The 21,863-nt window shown below is 37.9% G+C and overlaps 1 protein-coding gene across 7 annotated transcripts in view; it reads left to right on the forward strand.

The window, feature by feature from the left end:
- IFT122 (intraflagellar transport 122) overlaps positions 1 to 21,863 on the forward strand; it is a 33,987-nt gene that overhangs the window by 11,317 nt on the left and 807 nt on the right. For 3 of the 7 annotated variants that reach the window (XM_082321622.1, XM_082321624.1, XM_082321627.1), the window contains 16 exons: positions 45 to 209; positions 1,097 to 1,294; positions 2,965 to 3,105; positions 4,896 to 4,949; positions 7,233 to 7,394; positions 10,398 to 10,564; positions 11,453 to 11,624; positions 12,737 to 12,839; positions 14,408 to 14,548; positions 15,589 to 15,686; positions 16,634 to 16,734; positions 17,902 to 18,079; positions 19,050 to 19,161; positions 19,584 to 19,745; positions 20,623 to 20,702; positions 21,385 to 21,549. In XM_082321622.1, coding sequence (XP_082177748.1) covers positions 45 to 209; positions 1,097 to 1,294; positions 2,965 to 3,105; positions 4,896 to 4,949; positions 7,233 to 7,394; positions 10,398 to 10,564; positions 11,453 to 11,624; positions 12,737 to 12,839; positions 14,408 to 14,548; positions 15,589 to 15,686; positions 16,634 to 16,734; positions 17,902 to 18,079; positions 19,050 to 19,161; positions 19,584 to 19,745; positions 20,623 to 20,702; positions 21,385 to 21,549 — 2,199 coding nt within the window. The other 4 variants (XM_082321625.1, XM_082321623.1, XM_082321626.1 and 1 more) reach the window with 4 other exon arrangements.

Below are 21,863 nucleotides of genomic sequence, written 5' to 3' on the forward strand. Positions count from 1 at the left end.
GGAACAAAAATGGATGAACTGACTTTGGTTTCAAATATGTCTAGATTCTGAAGATATTTGTCGATAACGTCTTTGCAATCGTCCTGTTGAAGCAGTCCACAGCTGTGCGCTGTCTGGACATGAGTGCATCCCGAAACAAGCTGGCAGTGGTTGATGAAAATGATACCTGCCTAGTATATGATATTCATACTAAAGAGTTGTTGTTTCAGGTAAAATTCATAGGCTTTTTTTTTTTAAAAAAAAAAAAAAAAAAAGGCGGGAGGGAGGCAGGAAGTGATTTGGAGCACAGAAAATACCAAAAGTGTTGCTGTGCAGAAATTCCTATAGCTGTCATTTAAGTAATTAATCACATTTTGTAGGGTTTAACTGTGATCTATTTCTCTATCGAAACTACCCTTTTAGAGATGGTAGACAAGGAATTAGAAGACAGGAGATATATGTGAGCAACAGCTGAATAAAGAGCACTCAAACATGTGACCTTTTCAGTTTAATTTAGAGTGCTGTCCTGGTTCCCTTTGAAGCATTACAGTTAATGAACATTTTGGCTTTATCATTAGCACGAACAGAATTAAAGCCTAAACTTCTTTGTTCGTTCTGTATTTCCAGACTATAAAATGAATAATGATAATTCTTTCTTCATTGGCAGTTTAGCAGTCACTCTAAGGGTTCACTCATTAATGTTGATGAAACGTTTTCAGAGAACGCTGGCTAGAAAGTATGAAGCACTACAAAGATAGGGTCTGTAATTTTCTTTTTGTAACGGGCAGAAAAATGATCAATTAAATGTGCCGGCTAACTAACAGTGTATTACTGTGGAATTTTATATTATGTTCTACAGTTTGATAGTAAATACAAAAGAAAGACAATTACAGCTGTTTATTAAAATGTAAAATATGTCCCTGTAAATCTGTTTAGGCATATACTAGGCTTTAGAACATTACAAACGTAAATAATAAGCGCATGCATGCATGTGTGTGTGTGTACACAATCAGGCTATAGGATGTGTAGGTCAAACGTTCTAGCTGAAGGATGCATCTTTCTTAGGAAAGATGATGTGATTGCATCTGTTGTAATCATTAATTATTTTGCTTGTTAGGAACCCAATGCTAATAGTGTGGCTTGGAATACACAGTGTGAGGATATGCTTTGCTTTTCTGGAGGGGGTTACCTCAATATCAAAGCTAGTAACTTCCCTGTCCATCAGCAAAAACTTCAAGGCTTTGTTGTGGGTTACAACGGCTCCAAGATCTTCTGTCTTCATGTTTTTTCTATGTCAGCTGTTGAAGTTCCACAGGTAATCCTTTAATCTCATTAAGTGTTGCTTTACATTTCTTAAACATCAATGTTTAAGAAGTGAAGAAGCTTTTCTGAGATTTGCTCGTATTCCATTACCAGAATGATTGCAGTTCACGCTTTCTTCATCGTTAAGTTATATTGCATGATCTGTTTTATTTTTGTTTATTTGGCATTAATTAAGCTAACTTCCTTTTTGCTGTTGTTGATTGATTGTTGTTTCTAATTCTCCCTTTGTACTTGCAAATGCACATAATGTAAAAGCAAAGATGAAGATATGGTGCGGGTGTTACCTCTTCGTGTATTTTTACTGTAGTCTCTCTATGTACCTTTTCTCAAGTTGCAATTTCATTTTTCTTATGAGTACCTCAAATACTGTCTTACTGTTGCTTCATCTAGATGTGTTTAGGCAATATTTAAGCTGTATATTTTACTCTGAGTGTATAGTACATGTGTAGTCTTTATATTCTAAATGTAGAGATTAACTTCAACAAAATGCTATTTTCTGTGTTATGGGAAGCAATAAAAGAATCTAAAAGAGTCCAAGAAACAGAACAAAAAAGGGAAAGGGGTGGGGGGGTGGGGGATTCTGACTTAGGCACCCAAGTGTGGGCAGGGTTTGAAACTGAGAGTCAATGAAGAAGGCAAAAGTGCCATGTGCTTTTATTAACTGATGGATACCTGTGTTATAGACCCCTGTCTGTTCCTCTGAGGCATCATGCAGATCCTTAATTAGGCGCTGGGCTGTCCGGTGTGGTTGACAGCCATGAGATCGACCAGGCCTAGTACACTCTTTGTCTGGCTTTGGCATGCTCTAGGCACCACTATGCCACAAAATTATTGTGAAGTATCACAGAGGCAGCTTTTTCAAAACTACGCTTTTGGAGAGAGGGAGTGCCAAAAAGTACACAATTTTCAGATAAATTGATAAAAATAACATAGAAATCAATCTGCATACTGTCTTTGGTTGCAAACCCAGAGTTAAAGGTAATCTTAATTGCAGTGCTCCCTGTTCGTTCAAAGGGTTCAAGCTGTAGCTGCAGATCCTGAGCCTTAGTCTGTCTGTGTCAGCTTGCAGTTGATGGTTTCTCATTTTAATTCCCTTTTAGGGCAGGTCCTTGACGTCAGTGTCTTTTGGGCTTAATAGTCGCAGTCTTGGTAAAATAGCACTGTCATCAGGGTTGGCACAGAAGGGTTACTTCCTCGTGATACCTCTTCCCATTGTGTCTGAATATTTCCAGGGATGCTTCACACCAGGCTGCTGTGCCACTCTTCATGCTTTTAGCCTTTGAGAACAAACTACCCCCTCCTTTGCTCTGCTTCCATAGTATTAAAAGAAAAAAAGCTCATTGTACATAACACTTAACATGTCCAATGCTCAGAAGAATTCACATTCTTAACTACTTCTTAATATGCAAGGAACTGAAGATTGCAAGATGGATGAGTTTGGAATATAATTAACCCAGCTTGTCTAAAGATACAGTAATAATCACCCCAGAATGTTGTTCTGTCTGTTATACATAAAACATATATTTATTCTCTGTGGAGCTTGTAATGGTTGTGATTGTAATATGTTTGGTTTTTTTTTTTCCCCCAATGTATCTAGAGAATTTCACTAATATATCTCAGTATTATGCTTTCTAATACATGTTTTTCAATGGAAATCCTCAGTCTGCACCCATGTATCAATATCTGGAACGAAAAATGTTTAAAGAAGCCTATCAAATTGCGTGTTTAGGAGTAACTGATACTGACTGGAAAGAACTGGCCATGGAAGCCTTAGAAGGGCTGGAGTTTGAAACTGCTAAAAAGGTAAAGCAGATATTTACTTATTTAGCTGAAAGCTTGTTTTATTTTTTTTTTTTTTTAATAGAGAGCAATAGATACGGTGTGTGTGTATAATATATGTTTTATGGCTGGAATACAAAGCGGTGTTCCTGGGTCACTATCTTGCTTGTCTTTAGTGTCTATATGTTATACCAAAGTAAGTACCAAAGAAAATGTTGGTTTGTTATATACTCAGGATGTTGAGATGAGGTTTTAAACTGAAATAGAATTTATCTCTCTAGATAAATGTCATGTTCTAAATCAGTGTTAAATGCAAAGAAAATGGTTTCTTTCATCCGCTGGAAAATGCGTTAATGAAATTGAGGGAAATAGAACTGGAAAGTTTTTCAATGGTGCTGCTGACCGCCGGGTGGCAGCAAAGAATGCCTTAGCTGCCTTCCTCCCTCCCTTCCCCGACACTGTAAGCCTACTCTTTTTTTTTTTTTTTTTTTTGCCCCCTAAGTATGTAATATAACCTCAGTTCAAATGTGGAGGTTTCGTATTCTTTGTTATTTACACACTAACGTTCTTGGAAGACAATGGTGATGGGATGTCAGCATTTTAGTCATTTTCTATCTGGAATGCCTTGTTTATGGGAGTGGTCTATAAATGGGTATATACTGAAGAACAGAGTTTTCTCCAGCATAAAATACTTCCCTATTTTCTTTCACCACCTTTTCTCAAATAAGAGAGGGTGAACAGAGTTCAGTGTCATGAATATTGTATGAAAGACAAAACATTCTAAAAATACGCAGGGAATGGCCTGTAATGATAGGCATCTTTTTAATAACAGATTTTTTTAAAAGGAAATTAAATGCTTTATTTTTCTTTTTTTCTTAAGTGGAGGCATCAGAATAATTCCAGTTTCATAGATGGCTGCATGCAAATAGATATTCTTAAAAAGACATTTTCAGTGCCTCCTTGGAATTTTAAAATAGTGCCCTCTTAGAATTAGAGCGGATTAATTTGAACAAAAGCAGCTTCTTGACATTAAAGGCTCTCATAGTTCCTAGTCTGATCTGGTATAAGCAGAATATTCTATGCCCTCTTAAGCATTAGTTTGGTGAGAAGTCTTGAACGTGTGGTCTAAAGAGTTAAATTTCTATTTTTTTATGCATGTCAAGAATAAGTGCTAAGCTGCTGTAACTCGCACGTGACTTTGCCACTTGAGACTTTGGGTTGCACATTTATCTCCATTTGCAAAAGATATTACACTGTCTTGCAGTACTGTTATCTTATCATCTTCTTACTTCCTTTCTTCTCCCTGAGCTACTTCCATACTGAATTTTCAGAATGGTATAAAGACCATAAGCATATGTAGTATGCTTTGGCAATACGATCAATTGTATGTTCTTCCTTGTAATGTTCTACTTTGTAATAGTTTCCTTAAATTTCCTTGTCTGTATCATGCCTCACATCAAAATAGAAAAGCTATAAAATGGGCAGAATAAAAGTATTTAATATTTTAAATGGCATTTTGTATTGCTTGGGGGACTGACATACGTACACCTACTAGTCCCTGCCTTTGCTGTTTATTTTCAGTGATAAGCTGTTTGGATTGTACCCTTGTCTTATTTACTGTAAAGTCTCAGGGGCCCCAGTTGTAGTCAGAGCCCATCAGCTTAGAGACTACACAAACCTCAGCATATTTCTGTCTGTCCTGTGTGCATGAAGACAGTTTGATTTTTATGCATAACAATATTCTGTTCATTTTTCTGGCTTTTCAAGTTAATTCTTTTTTTTTTTTTTTTTTTTTTTTCTTCTCTTTTCAATAGGCATTTACCAGGGTACGAGACCTTAGATATTTAGAATTGATCAGCAGCATAGAGGTAAGAGAATGTTAAAGATAGTGTATTTTCTTACACTTAATACTATACCAAAATTGGTACCTTCTGTTTTCGAGGAACTTTTGTTCGGATAGTGCTTCTGACAGTTGGAGATGTGTTTAGAGTGAAAAATCCTAATTAGCAGAGATGACTCAAATTCTAGTCATGTGACTGAAACTTCGCGGAAAAAAAAAATGGGGATGTGGGACAATGAGAACTTATGAAACTGTCTTCAGGAAAACTGGAAAAATGTTCAATATTCAATAATTGGTAGAATACTACTGTGCTAACAGAGCTTAGTACAGAATACTTCATAAACATGAGTTAATTAAGCCTTTCCTCACCGCCTGGAGGTAGGTAATTACTATTATCTCCTCTTTGCAGAGCCAGAAACAGGCCCAGAGAAATAAAATGACAAACTCGAGGTCTCATGACAAGTCTGTGGCAACTGGAAATAGAATTTGGGATTCCTTGCTTCCATACTGTGCTCTAATCACTAGTTCTTATTCTTTTCACACTTCTTGATAGAATTTCACTAGACAATAACTGTCTGTCATGAGCACATTAAAAGACATGGTATCACCCTTGTCCTTCTACAAAGACTGCATGATAATGCTTAGTTTAAAGATCTGTGTTGAGGTGGCATAAAGGGAATTCCTCTTTCTCACGCTAATTAGATTTACACCTTCTCTGAAAGAATACATTCCTTGCCTTCCATTTCTGCAGAGCTGTCCTGGTTTTGTCAAAATGCCACTTGGTTGCAGCTGACTTTTCTTGGTGTCTACCATGGGACAAAGTTCTGACACACACACCCCACCCCCACCCCGCCGCCTTTTTTTTTTCCTTTAAAGAGTAGATAGGTAGATGAGAGCATTCTCTCGTCACTGGTAACCTTTCTTTTCCACACATGCTTCTCCAGATCTGCATCTATTGAGGATATTCTGGAATTGTCATGTTACGTTCTGTTTAATAAGAAAGACTCCCTTTGTAAATAGGCATAAGCTTACTTTCAGACTTCTTGGAAATGCTCCTCCTGAAGTAATGTAGAACTCTCACTGCTTACTCTTGCTTGTGGTGTATCGGATTCCTTTTAAGGCTTGTAAGGGTGTAACTAAGCACACACGTGCCATTAATATGATGGTTTTCTTTCAGTAATGACACATTTTTTTTTTTTTCTAATTGATGACAGCAGGAAACGTAACTGCCAGAGCTCTGTATCTGGCAGAATTCTATGAAGTCTTTACAAAACGGTATAACAATTCCTCTGATTATTCTTTTAACCAAGTTTTTAAAGGGAACTTTCAACACCAGTCCAGTATCAGCCTAGTCAATAAGTGTGACCAGCAGGAGTGATGCCTGAGTCTCCTTTGGCGGTAGAGAATTGAATTTGTATGCTTGTGGAATGCTTTCCCTCCTTTCCTGCAGTTTTCTTTAAATTCAGTTCACATCTATATATTTCCATATGAGGTGGGCTAATGGTAGTAATAATTTTATCCAAAGCAGGGTATTAATGTGTTTCCAAGATACAGGATAAATATACACGTTAAAACACGCACGCACACATACGCATGTGTGTGCACATATATATGGTATTGGTCCCTTGAAGTCAGTGTACCTCTATGGATCTGATTCACATAAAGAGTTTCTCTGTGGCACTGCATGCACTTTGCCTCTGTGGTCCCTTGCCACGCAATCAGAGTGAGCAGTTCCAATTAGCAGGAGAGTACGTGCAGGTGCTCTGGAAGCAACTGCTGCCTACCTGAAATCATGAGCTCTTGCGTGTGGGGACAGTGGTGGTGATACTGCTTTTTATTCAGAGGCAGGTTAACATACTTCTTGAATCTGCTTATTGCTAGCAATTATTTTCATGTTTGTCATCCCACCCGCACATATTGTTAATTTTGCCAAATGATATGCTAGTGAGTTTATACAGGAGAAAATAAGGAACCCATCAGATGCCTTTTTTAAAATAGCATAGCATAATGATAGCGTGTGTTCATTTTCCTGTGTGAAATCAAGAGAAGTGATTTTTTCATCATTTTGGTTTGTATGGTGACATTTAATTTTGCTCTTCCTAATTTTAATTAAGAAGGGATTTAATCCTTTAATTATAAATTCACCAGAAATGTAGGAGAGGCATAATTATCATATCCTGTTACAGATTTTTATTAACAGTTAAAAGCTAAGCCTGAAAATCTAACTCTTCAATGGCTATTTCTCACCTACGTCCTGATCATGTAGAATATTTTCTACATCTCTCTCCATTTTTTTTTTTTTTTCCCCCAGGAGCGGAAGAAGCATGGAGAAAACAACAATGAACTGTTCCTAGCAGATGTTTATGCCTATCAGGGAAAATTCCATGAGGCAGCGAAGTTGTACAAAAAGAGTGGACATGAAAACCTAGCTCTCGATATGTACTCTGATTTACGCATGTTTGACTACGCAAAGGTAATAGTTTGCAACTGAATATTTAAATGCAGAAATATTAATGTAACTGTTTTCAAAGTACGATCCTACAAAAGGATTGGATGAAATGCAGGCTTTGAATTCCAACTTTATTTTCTCAGTTAATTGATTGAAGCTTGCTTGGTTTATAAGAGGAAAAATGGCTATCTTCTGTGTCTAGATGTAATGGTAGCCTTTTTCTTCAGAGTCTACTACTCAGGTAGCAGATTGTGTTTTGTATCGTCTCAAATGTGTCCATGGAATTCATGGCTTTTCAGTGGATTTTTTGTTGGATACCACCAAAGGTGACTCTTTCATTGTGACTATGTAGTATTATCCATAGTAATTTTCTTTTTTTTTTTTAAGACTAAAAAAATCTCATTTTTATGACTGTTTCTTCCCCATTATCTCGCTCAAGAGTCCCTTTTCATGTCTTTGTCTTCCAAAAATGATAAAGTAGTACACGTGCAAAGTGGAGGTGACTGCACCATGCATTTAATTCACTTCCATATTGTAACAAAAATATTTTTCTTTCAGAGTTTGAACTTAAATAGGTATGTTAGTTCTATATTGATGTATTTTATAAGGTGTATAATATACTAACCTAGTATGCTTTTGTTTACTAGAGAATTTTCTTCCAAAGATTCAATGTCTTGGCTTTTTTTTTTTTACTCTTGTTTAAAAAAAAAACAAAAAACACAACTCTTGTTTAAAACTTCCATGTAGAAATAAATTGAATATGGTTTTAAAAAGTGATGTTTTTATATGGCGATAAGAAAGCATTACTTGGCTTTTAAGTCTTCTGTGGTGTTTTCTTATCAAAATCCCTGAGAATGCATGCACTGTTTAGTCTCATTCATCACTCATCAGAGCCTTATTCTGCCCAATACAGGACAAAGACTTTACCATGACATGCATATAAAATCTTTTAGCATAGATTCCACAAACTGTGCTACAGAGAGATCTTTTTCTTCCAAGAGCTTAATATAAATACTTTGGGGCTTTGCTGATGTAAGTCTGATTTCCACTATTTTTGGCTGATGAGTCTTTGTTAGCTTCAGTGTTTTGGCTCCTCTTGAACATAAATGTAATTCATAGATGAAAATTTTCCCATAAGTCTTCATAAGAATCTTTTAATTCTTGGCTGTAGTCATGTCTATATTTAACTAGCAGAGAGCAAAAGGTCTTGTGTCTCCTATCCTTGAGAGTAACTCCATGCAGAGGAAATTAAAGGTACTTGATAGCATATGAAGGAAGCTTCTTGTGCAGGGAGTGCACAATACATGGAAGAATATGTAAAACCCCCTTGTTTGCCATTTATTTTTCCAAGGAAAGATATATGGGGAGGGGGCGGGGGGTGTTTTTCTGTGAGGTTTGTTTGTTTGTTTTAATGCTGCCAGGGCTACGCAAAGGGACCCTTACAGAATCTGATTTCTCGTGCTTGTGCTTGACTTTGATTAGCGCTGGCTAGAGAGCCCAGACTGGAGGCAGAGGTCAGGAAGTCCTTTGATATCTGGTCATAGGCTTGTTATCGCAGTACCAGATCACAAATTACTGAGAACTCACAAAAAACTCTTTATACTATAAGAAGCTGAGCTTTTGATTTGGGGCTTATTTTGGTGACCTAAGCTGGAAAACAAGTTGTGTCAAAGATACTGTTCAACTTGATTCTTTCGCTTCAGTTTTTCATATTCAAAGATTGTCATGACATCTTTATAGTTACTCACTGGAATCAGGGCTGTGTTGCAGTAGCTAACGCTAGAGCAAAATCCTCCATGGAGCTCATTTGAGAGCTGACAGAGAGAGGGGGTGTAGCTCTATACCTGTCGACTGGCTGCGTCAGGGAAACTGGTGAATTGTGGTAGTGGAACAGATCCGTTGTGTGGGTGCTTTTTGTGGGGGTGTTTTGCCTGTTTGTTGTTTTGTTTTGTTCTTTTTAAACTTCAACCAGAATTTATGAGAAACACAGAGGATAAGGTAATTTTCTACTCTCTTTTCACCTTTCCATTTCTCCTCTGTTCTAATTTTTCATTGGATAGAAGCTGTTTTAATGGACAGTAGCCTGTTCTGTTAACAGACAAAATTGCCCTTAATAGATCTTCTGGTGTTGAAGTACTTTTTGTTTGGGTTTTTGGTTTTTGTTGTTGTTGTTGGTTTTTTCCTGGCCCATGATGTCAACAGATGTGAACCATATGGTGCCAGGGCTTTGGTAATGGCAGAAGAAGCTGAACAAACTATTAGAAGTATTTCCAAAATGGTCATCGTCACAGCATCCAGGCTTGGTGTTTGCGTTCCTTGCAAAAGTCCAACCAGTAGTTTAGACTCACTCTCAATTTTGAGCAGCTGTCATTCCATCCTTATAAAAGAACTCCTTTGATATAATATAATTATCAAGTGTCTTTGCAGAAAATGAAATTTGAGCCTTTAATTGATTTGTGGCTTGGCATCCTGATGCTAACATATGATTAAGTGGGTATACTGTTAACTAAGCATGGGGTGGGGACGGGTCATCTTTGAGGATGAAACTGTACCTTCTTGGCTTGCAAAAGAAAATCTGAAACTTGGAATTGATCTATTACAGTTTTTGAGATTAGTACTATTTTGTTCTGGAAAGACATGTTGCTGAAAAGCATGTGGAAATCATAGTTTGTATCCACTTAAACAGGCTCAGTAAAAGCAAGCTTTCCAAGAAATCAAGTGGGGACATACTTATTATCTTTGAGGCATATGTACCATCCTTCTCCTGGCCCTCCCAGAATCTCCCACTTTTTTTTTTAATTGAAAACTATCTAAATGGGAGACTTGCCATTGTTTCCTACCAAACATTGGGCCTTGATGATTAGTTGCTGAAGGCTGGATCAGTTCATGTTGCTCTGTATGCAGTATTTCTCTTCTTAGGAGGCATAATGATATTAATTTTAAAAGTTGTTATGTATTTTAGAATTTGGACTGTAACAATGTTTGTGACCAGAAGGTAATACAAACCTTTGTATTGCGCTATTTCAGGATTTTCTGGGATCTGGAGACCCCAAAGACACAAAGATGCTAATAAAAAAACAAGCAGATTGGGCCAAGAATATCAATGAACCAAAAGCAGCAGTGGAGATGTACCTCTCTGCAGGCGAGCACATGAAGGCCATAGAAATCAGTGGGGACCATGGCTGGGTTGATATGTAGGTTTTAGTTCCATCTCAGAGATAATATATAATGAAAGCTCAAATGAGTTTTTCTGAGTTCCGCATAATTTAAAAATAAGACGAAACTTGTTTGATATGTGCCTTTGTTTATATCAGATTGAGTATTTGAAGCACATCGACAATTAAAAATGTTTTACATATGTTTAGAGGGCAGGGACATAAATATGTTATGAAAACAAATGCATTACAACAGTAAAGAGAATGATTGGGTTCATCTGTAGTATGAGACTGTCTTCTAAAATATGCATGCCTTAAGCTTTTCAGAGTAATCATCACAGCAGTGCTTATATGTGATAGCCTATTTCGGTTGTTTTAAGCTGTTAAGGATAATCATCTAGTAGGTAGAGAAGACAACTGGAGCACAGAATCCCTAGAAATTCTGGGGCTGCTCCTGTCACTGGTCAAATTCTTCTTGATTTGCAATAGGTGACACTTTGGGTCGTTTGCGGAGTTGCCATAAGATCTTGGACAGGTCACTCAGCCTTCCCTTGCCTCAGTTTTACCGTGTGGGGGTAATGTTTATTCAGGAGTCTTTTGTTTAGGTCAGGGTTGAGGAAGTGTGTCCCATGTCACTTAGTCACGTAGGACCTAATCCCTCCGTCTTCATGACTGTGCAAAAAGTCTGAGATACGGAATTGCACGTATGAGTAAAGATTGAAGGAACAGGTTTCGAGTTTGTAAAAGGGGAAAAAAAAATAATTTGGAATGTTTACTGAAAACTGTTTAAACAGTGTTGCATGGTACTACTATTATGATACTTATTGAACAATAACTGATCAAAAGTGAAGTTATTACAACAATTAAACAAAAGGCAAAACAACAAGGCAGAACCTGAAACATCTGGCTTCTTTTTACTGGGTCTAGGTTAATTGAAATTGCTCGAAAACTGGATAAAGCTGAGCGTGAGCCTTTGTCAAAATGTGCCTTCTATTTTAAGAAACTTGATAACCCTGGCTATGCAGCAGAAACCTACATGAAGGTTGGTGACCTGAAAGCATTGGTCCATCTCCACGTGGAGACTCATCGCTGGGAAGAAGTAAGCGTGCCCTTGATGTCTGTGTTTAAAACCACTACTTATTGTTTCTGGCTGCAAGAAAGGGAGACAAATGTCTGCTCCCCCACCACTGTAGTGAAGGGAGAGGCAGGAAGGGAGGCTTCTGTAGAATGTGATTCAGAGTATTTAAGGTAATTTTGTATGCTCAGTGTTTGTTTGGTGGCATTTTTGGTTTGTTGTTTTGGGTTTTTTTTTTTTGTCTTTTTTTTTAGTTTCCTGGCTGAATATTTCTTGGTCTTGCTTCTGAACGCCTTTTTCGCCTGTTGAGTTACAGTTGCCCACTTCCTATGGTAATCCATGGGATGCTTCTAGTCCATCAGAAAGAATAAGTAATAATTATATAATGGGAAATTCTGTTTTGAACTCTATTATTTATAATTTGGACACACCGAAGTGAGAATAGCACACACATAATTTAGATCTGATGAACGTGTGCTGTGTTAGTGTGGACCCCACTCTATAACTGGATTGATGCTTCTGATTAGGTAAAGCCCTAACTTCACTGGCTTTTTTCATAAAAATGTGGGCTTGCCAGTACCATCCACTTCACAGCTGGGGTCACCATTAATTTTGTTCTTGTTTTCTTCACAGTAAGTTTTTGATAGGTGTAGTTTCCTAAGAAAATGTTTTCAAAGTGCTGCTGCAATTGACACCCCACACCCCCCAATTATATGGGTGCTTTGGAAAATTGTAGCCTTAGTCCTTTATTGACAAGGTAGTAAGTTCAGAAAGTGAATCTGAACTGCATTTATAGTGTTACTTCAATTTCTTTAGAAGATATATTCAGTAAAAATATTTTTGTCTCTTGCTGTGAAATCTACTAAATTTCCTAGATAATCACTTTCAAGTTCCCCTGTTTCAGTAACCAGGCTTCTACTATGCTTAACTTCTTCTCTTTTTGTTGTTGATTGCTTTTTATTTTAAAATACATTAGTTTCATACTGGAGAAAATATGGATTATGCTCTCTATTCTGTGTATGTATTTTTATTGTGAATTTACTTAGAGCTAAAGGATTGATCCCATGGCATATTCTAAACCCTTTAACTGTTTAAACCATGCAGTATTCTAAAAATGAATTTTTTATTTACCTCAGGCATTTGCTTTGAGTGAAAAGCATCCTGAATTCAAAGATGATGTCTATGTCCCTTATGCTCAGTGGCTAGCAGAGAATGATAGATTTGAAGAAGCCCAAAAAGGTAAGAATGTCACTGACAGATCACTGGTCACTCAAAATTTACTCCATACTTTTCCAATACAGAATATGCAGTCTCTGCCCTTGAGAGTTTCTTATCAGTGGGATTCAAAACCAAATAGAATCCATGTTTTCCTACTGGTCTTAAAGTAGCTGGAAGTCTCCTTATTTGATAAGAAAATGTGATGGATCTGTCAAAAATGATGGCATCTAAATACAGGTCCAGATTTTCCATTGCATTGTGTATCTGGGTGTGGCATGTGGCAACAGTATTTGGCATGTCATCAGAACTGTCTTTATTAATATTTTTATCACAATAGAATTCAAAATATGGCATCCACCTTGTACCCGAATGGAAAGCATAGTTTTTCCTTACATTTAGGTCATGTTGGGTTTGTACAAGTAAAATTTTCCTGTTTCTTTAAGAATTTTCATATATTTTGTTAGGCTTATAAAATTACCTTTAAAGAGAACTGTCAACCTTCCATCATGTGGACAGGCTTAAAAATTTAATTCATAAACTGTACCAGGGACAAGGAGATGTTGAAGCAAGCTCCATGTGGAGCCAGCATGTTTTTAGTATGGTTATGCTTCTCAGGTGCAGCTCCATGTGACTGTTGCATCTGCTGTTTCCAGAGCCAGCTCAGATCTAAGCGTATAACTGCATTTGCTTATAAGGGCCAAACTAGTGAACATGCCAGACACGATCTGTCTCCACACAAAAGCAGTTTGTGTGTCTCGGCACCAAACTGTTGAGCACCTGGTTTTAGGGCAGTTTGGTGGTTTGCACATAGAACTCTGTGAATAGAGGTATATTGGTCCCAGTTTGTTCCACAAAGCTCTGTGCTGCTGTGGCTCAGCAAATATAAATGCCCCAGAACTGGGTGAGCTAGAGATCATTGTGTAGCTGTGTGAGAATTTGGTTATATCTGAGCTAGCTGAAGTCAGGAGGCAATTGTGTCGTGGGGTTGGTTTTTTGGGGGGTTGGGTCATCCCCCCCGCCCATCCCCATTACCCTGTATGACGACTGTGTTTGCCAAATGCATGTTTACCAGGTGAGAATTCAGGATCTTACTTTATACTGGCTTCTGAGCATCAAATAAAGAAATGCTGTTAATAAATAATAAAAGGATATAGTAAATTCTATACTCTTTCAAAATAACTCAGCATTACAAACCAGAGCATTAACTTCAAACATTAATTTATTGTAGTTTTGAATGAAGTTGTGATTTTCAGTGTTTAGGTTGCCATTGTTTGTATAGAGATCTAATCATCATAGCATTTTTGCTCTTTTCTATATTTAAAAAAAAGCAACCAGTATTGTACAAAATCTATGAGCTCAAAAGCTGCTGAGACAGTGCAAAAGCCACAAAATACCTTCAGGTTCTTCTCATGTTCCATTAGTGTCGCTGCTTTCAAGGAGAAAAATACCAGTGTATAATCCTTTTTATCCTGCCCTGGATAGACTATTTGATATTGGCTAAATAGACTGCTCTTAATTTTAAAACATTAATTTCAGTTAATTGATATAATCACACTGTAAAATCCTCTTTGTTTTGGCCTTCTTTGTAGCATTTCACAAGGCTGGCAGGCAGAGTGAAGCTGTAAGAGTGCTGGAGCAGCTAACGCACAATGCTGTGGTTGAAAGCCGATTTAACGATGCAGCTTATTATTACTGGATGCTTTCCATGCAGTGTTTAGATATAGCCCAAGGTAAGTAACTGAGAGGAAGTTTGTATTTGTTACCGTCTTGTGCACGTAGACAATTACTGTATTGTGATAGCATTGCTGCAACTCCTTCACTGTTCTGTGGCTTTGGTTTTGTGGTTTTTTTTTTAATGCTGTGTATAACTCCGGCTTGTGCTATTTTTGTAGTCCCCCTGGTTTTCCCATGTGGTTATTTAAAACAAATAAGCAAAACAGCAACGTCAGCATGCATAGGCCTCCTTTTGAAATCTGACTGGAATCAAAATCATGTCTCCTGGGACTATGTATCCTCACGTACCTTCCCACAACACACTTTAACTAGAGAAGCGATTGGAGGGTTAAAGTATTAGTAAATAAAAGATGGTCTTAAAGTGTAAGATAAATCTAGTACCTGAACAAAGGTTGGAGAGGTACTTTACAAATTATTTCTGCCAACAGAGATAAAATTGATTGTTCATTAGCTATCATCCTTCTTCTGAATGTATTTCAGTGGGAGAGAGGTGGAGCCAGTAGTTACTAGGTGTAATTTAGTCTTAATGAATACAAAAGATTGATAATACTGCCTTTTGCCTGGTGCTATAAGTACCTTTTTTTCTTTTTTTCGTTCAGCTGATGCATGATAGTGCTGATCTGTTACCATTCAGGTATTTTAGAGTTGCAAACTTTTCCAGTTGGCTTAGTAGTGTATATAATATTTACAAAATGAATGTTTCAAAACTTATTTTATTTGTAAACTCTGAAGTTCTGGATGAGGTTTCCAGTGATGCACACCTACTATTTTCTACCTTTAAGCTGTAGCCTCTAGCTGTTAAAACTGTTGCCTCAACTGTTTTGTGTTTTACCACGCTTGTTTTAGACTGGAAATTTGCTCATAAAAATGGCAAGTCTGTGTAACGTGTGGTTTGCACAGGTAGATGGGACACACTTGAACTGGTACATACCTCTTTTGGAAGTGCTGACATTAAAATTTTAATATGCTGTTTTCTTCCAGCTGAGTCTCATAGACTCATCTTGGAGACTTATACTAATGCCTTTGCCTCCCGCAGAGAATGAACAACAGAAGACTGAAATGTTACAGAAGTTTCATCACTTCCAGCATTTGGCAGAAGTTTACCATGTCTATCACTCTATTCAAAGATACACTGTAAGATACTCACTTTAGAAGTGTATTTATGCTTCCTGAGCATTTTTCTTTAGGGAGTCCAGAAATAACTATGAATAATTAATGACTTTTCAGGCAATTAAATATTGAGTGTAGATCAGTGATACTGTATAGTAACTTTATTTATGTCTTTATTTTATTATACAGCCTTCTGCTGTACTGTACAAGAACTTCTGTTGTCTTAGTTGCTAAAAACTGCAGTGCAGTTTTAGCAGATCTGTGCTTGTCTCAGTGTGGGTAGAAGATATGACGATGACCGACTTCCCACCCCCAGCCCTTTTTTGCTAGCTGTATTGGTTTGGTTCCTCAGGGACCTGAGCCTCTGGTCCTACACAGGCTACAGTAGGCTTTTTCTTTAGTCACAGGAAAACAAGATTGAACAGAAGAAGGCACCCTAGCTTAGGGATTCCTGCAATGTGGTATATGTATCAGCAGTGATGTGTGTAAATTACTCCAAAATGATGTGTGTAAACTCCTCCATGAGTGAGGAGCTCCTGCTACTTCCAGCAATTACAGTAATGTTGCTGCCACTGTTGGTGAAAATACCTTTTGCAAAACATTTGAGAACCCTTGATCCGTGCCCTTGCCCAAAAGAAGACTCTGTGCTGTGGAGGTCTTTGCTGGTCAGACTACTTCAGACCTTACAGTGGTGGAGACTCTACACTATTGCCGGCCAGTCAGCCCTCATTTTTAAATAGCCTGTTAAAGATTCTGTTTTAGCTACATGGATCTCTCTTTTTTCTGCATGTAGCAGGCATGAGCTTTGGTGATAGACAAGCAAAATCCACTTGCTATATTCTGTCAGCACTTCTTTTTGCAACTGTATGAAAGAAACACAGTACTTCAGATGCCTAGCACTGTGATGGTTAGTGATACGAGTTGTTGATTTTCCAGCTTAGAAATATGTGTCTGTATTTTTAATACTGCAGGAGGAGCCTTTCAGTTTCCACTTGCCTGAAACCCTCTTCAATATTTCCAGGTTTCTGCTTCACAGCTTAACAAAGGAGACTCCTTTGGGGATCTCAAAAGTGTATCCTTCCAATACAGTACAAAATCTAGAAGTTATCTTGTGACATACATGAAAGGAATAATTGATGTTGATCCACAGTGCAGAGATCTCCTGCAGGGTATCTTCAGTTTCAGCTGTTGGTTATAGTTAAGGGAAACTGACTTTTGTCCCTAAGGAAACAATCAGCATCTTCAAACCATTATGTGTTTAACTGTGCTACCTTTTTTTTTTTTTTAATAGTTTTGGAGAGCTGTACAAATCAACTAACGTGTAATTCTCAAACCCACCCACCCAGTCTGGTGTATCACCTTTGTCAGAGAAGCAAGTTCTAGGATACCAGTCACTGCAGCAGGATGTTGGCTCCGAATCTTGACAGTGTTGTTGCAAGGAGACTGAACTGAGACAGGAGGGGGGGTGGGAAACAGGAGCTTTTGCTTCACATGAGGCTTGTGTAGCTGTGTAGTGTCTGTCAGGCTAACATTTGCACAGCTTTGTTAGTGCATATTGCATCTTTGGAGAGTACTTCATAAACGCTCTGTGAACCCTGTGGAAATGCACCTGTCTGTAAAAGATAACAAGAAGGGTCACTGGATGCCACAGGGAGGCCTGATTTTCTTGCTTTCACTTCATTTATGGCTTTGGATGGGATGTTAGCTTTCCTTTTCATAACTTCCTCACTTATAAATGTATAGTCTTTCATAAAGTCTTTCATAATATGCCTTGTGATCAGTAGCTTTCTAAACAGCAGTTACTGTTATATACTGATGAAAGGGAAAGACAGCCCTTGGTCAATGATGCAGAGCATATGCTTTATTTCCAATAAGATCATGTGTATTTAGTTGGTGTCCGTGGGTTGCTGGTGTTGTAAGATTTTTTTTTTTTTTTTTTTTTTTCTTTGGCTAGGGAAAAATCCATTCACCCTGAAATTTTGTAAATGGAGTCAGAATATTTAACCAAAGCAATGTTTATGTAGGGTCAGTTCTTTATCTTTTAGTAATTACCCACAGACATTTTGATAGTTCTTTCACACTGTTTTTAAATGGAGTTATGTAAATAGATTTCTTCTGTTGAAGCCTGTTTAAAGTACCAGTGTAGGATATGCTTCATTGCACAACTTCTCTGGTTAGAAAGCGTATTGCAGTTTTTCCTAAATGCCATTTGTATTTTTATTCCTTAATTAAATTATAGCAATACATTATTTGCCCTGGCAAAACAGAGTAAAGCTCTTGGTGCATATAAACTGGCTCGTCATGCCTATGACAAGTTACAGGGACTGCAGATCCCAGCTAGGTTCCAGAAATCAATTGAGCTGGGCAGCCTGACAATCCGATCCAAGCCATTCCATGACAGTGAAGTAAGTTGTGATGTGTTTCATGTTAATCATTAATATGTGGCCTAATCCAAGAATCTGACTTGCTGTATGCACAGAAATATCTGAAATATATTATGCATAGCTGTGTGATATAATTGTATTTCTGCTGGAAACAGTGTCCTTTTATTGTTATTCTTCAGGTCAGACTTCCTTTTGCTCCTGAGAACAAATTAAAATCAGTCCTTTCTTTATGGGCAGCTTCCATCCTCCCTCTCCTGTCTTGCATCTACCTTCCTCTCTGCCTATTAATTCTTTCAAGCCTTTTTCTCTCCTGTCCACATGCAATTACTCCACAGTCTTTGTCTCTCTCTCCAGCTGGAGGTCACTTTCATTTGTCCTGCTCCTCGCACTCCTTCCCTCCTCCCCCTATCCCTTGAATGACCTTCCTTCCTTAAGTCTTATTTTAACACCTTTTCTTCTTTAACTGAAGTCTGACTTTCTGCAGTGCTCTATAAAGCCATGTCTTATGGAGTACTCACTAAAAATAAATTGCATTGTGTGAGTGAACATGCACCTGGCCACCTGAAATAATAGAAATACAATCTTAAGAACTGCCTAAAATAACTGTGCTCTTGAAAAGAAGAGAGATGAATTAATTGGAGAACTTGAATTTGACCAAACTTTAGAGCAAAAAAACTTCGCTTCGGTAACCTTCTCTTCAACTTCTTTTGTCACTGTGTTATTTGATGCAGAATTCTGCTTCTGTTACTGGAAAGGCAAGGTGAAAATTTAATTGTTAGAATGGTGAGGACAGCTATTTTTAATGTGAAAACTTGCTGTTTTATTAAAAAGGGAAAGCATTTTCAGATGTTAAAGGATCTGATTTCACAGCAGTATTTCTCCAGATTAGCGCTGATGTAATATCAGTGGTGTAAACCAAAGGAGCCCGTATTTAATTGAAAACAAAGAGTTCAGGATGTGCTGATCTGTTGAAGATTACTGTGCTCTGTATGTGTTTTTGCAGGAGCTTGTGCCCTTGTGTTATAGATGCTCTACCAACAACCCTTTGCTGAATAACTTGGGGAACGTCTGCATTAACTGCAGACAACCTTTCGTCTTCTCCGCTTCCTCCTATGGTGCGTTGGAATATTGCATTTCGTTGTGCTTTTCAAGTAGATAAATGTTAACTGAACAGAGTAGGTTAGTACTTGATTTGTTCTCTCTGCAATGTTATTTGGACAAACAAATCTTTCCTTTTAGTGTTGTTAGATTTGACTAAGTTAACTTCTTGTCCCAGGGATAGTTGGATTTCATTGCAAGATGGCAGCAGCAGCAGTAAAGCATTGCTTTGTTATGAGGCACCAAACGTATAAAGTGTTTCATTAATCCAGATGCAATCCTTTGAGAAGTTGAGGCATTTTTGGTTTATTTTAGTTTTATTTTATTTAACTTGTTTCATGAGAACATGTGGGCAGAACACCACCGTCAGAGAAGCTGAGGGTGTTCATTTCTTAAGGGGCACAGTATCTTCTAGGAGGTATTTTCTGAGTTCTTGCAGGTCAAATGCTCCTTGCTTTTCACACCCCTTTAGAAGTACTGCATCTGGTTGAGTTCTATTTGGAAGATGGCATCACAGATGAAGAAGCTGTAGCTCTCATTGATCTTGAAGCTCCAAGAGTGAATAAAAGAGAGAATAAATGGCAAGAGATGATGAGTGACCGTATCCTTTTGATTAAAATGGGTTTCCGGTCCTTTTCTTAGGGGAAAAAAACAATGATTTTGAATTTATCCCCCACCCCCCTTAGATTTAAAATTTTCTTTTTGTCCTATGACTGATGTGAGTACAATTGCATCATGTTTCCTTTTCAAGTTAGTATAACAACAAAGTGATGTTTTAACTAAACCTAATATTTTCATAAAGCTTTTTTGTCAGAAAAATTTGTTTCTAATCATGTAAAATATTTCTTTTTAACAATGGAATGTCATGCTTTACCTATTCTGTTTTTAGCTGCTTTTGGTAAAGAAGGGGGGGAATCTGAAGTGCGTTATTCACTTCCAATAACAGCTTGCTTAAGAGGCTGCCGTCTCTTAGCCAAGGGAAACCAGCATGGACTTTCTTCATAAGCATTCCTGTTGGAATCTGTTTTGTAATGCTTTGGCATCCAGAGCTCACAGTTGCTGTGGAGGCCATATAATATTAGGTGTGGAGTAATGCACAAGAAAACACAATCTCTGACTAAAACTGCTCAACATGTAATTTAAATAGGTTGTTTCATTTGCTTTTTGTCATCTGGCAGAAGGGGGCAGAGAGGGAAGGAAGGCAGAGCTGATGTCATACTTGGTTGTGGTCAGTTTTGCCATTCTACAGCAGCTGCAATGATAAATTTCCCCAGTCACTGTGAATCACAGCAAGCCCTTCTCTAGTACTTTCTATAATAATCTAGGCACTGTAGCAGTTTGAGAATACTCTGACCCCTTGGAGCAACAAGGATACCAGTCCTGCTGGTATGCTTTCATATTTATTCTGTGAGTCCGAGCTACTGTGAGGATAGCTAGTTTTATAGGAACTCTGTTTCTTCCTTAAGAAATGCATTTAGATGCACAGAGTTTGAGGCTTGATGACAATACAGATATTATTGAAGATGACGATCCCTTTACAGCGAAACTGAGCTTTGAGGTAAGAGCCTTACCTGTATCTTCCAGTTGTTTCTTTCTTGCTACCAACATAAATGAATAGAAAATTTTAACTTGCAATCCATGCTGTTCTTCTGGTGTGAATGTGTTACAAAGACTACCACAAGAGAGATACAAAGCAGGGGACTGGAAGAGAGGGATGGAACTTGAGAGGGAAAGGGATTTACTGGTTAACTCCTCTCTTTAAACAAAACCAAACCAAACCCCCACCCACACCCACCCCACCCCCAAAAGAAAAAAACAAACAAAAAACCCAACAAAAAACAACAAAGATCTTAAAGTAAACATTCCTGGAATTTCATTTTATCATCATAAAATGATACAATGGGGCTGTTCCCCAGGGTATTTCTGTGTCTAGGCAGTATACCTATAAAACAGTTGTTACTGTGAGGTTTTAATAAAGGCTGTGGGCATGGGTGTTATTTACAAGGAATTGTGTTAAAATGAATAATGGAAGCTCACTGAAACCAAGTTAGAAATGTGGCTGGATGCTGCTGTCGCTGAAGGTATTGATAAAACTGACGGTGAGTTTGGTGGAACTAGACTCGGGCCAATTCTATATTAGCTTTTTCTACTGAATTTTACTTTGCTTCTTACAAAGTATTAATCCTTGAAGGGCTTTGCAGTTGGTAACAGTAATTCTTTCTAAACCTGCTTTCCTGCAGCAAGGAGGCTCAGAATTTGTTCCAGTGATTGTGAATCGTGCTGTTCTCCAGTCAATGAGCCGGAGGGACGTCTTGATTAAACGCTGGCCAAAGCCACTGCGGTGGCAGTACTACCGTTCCCTGCTACCAGATGCCTCCATTACCATGTGTCCATCATGTTTTCAGGTAGTGTTTTCATGGAGAGGTTTAAAAACAAAACAAAACAAAAAACTCCACTGAGCACCCTATGCCTGAAACAATTCTACTCATTGAAACTCATACTTTAAAATGTATTCAACAAATTCCTGAATGATGTAGAGACAGAGAAAGCGATGAAAGCCAAAAAATAAGCTGTGGTGCACAGAGGAGCAGCTGCTTTCTGAAAACTTTGAGGTAGCCGAATTTGAGAAGTTGCACTGACAGCAAGCCAGAGCCTCTCGAGCAAACCTTGGCTGAACAGCAAATGCTGATTTGTATTTATTTCTTTTTGCTCTGCCCCT

This window comes from Platalea leucorodia (genome assembly GCF_965183815.1).
Source record: "Platalea leucorodia genome assembly, chromosome: 9".
NCBI lineage: Eukaryota > Metazoa > Chordata > Aves > Pelecaniformes > Threskiornithidae > Platalea > Platalea leucorodia.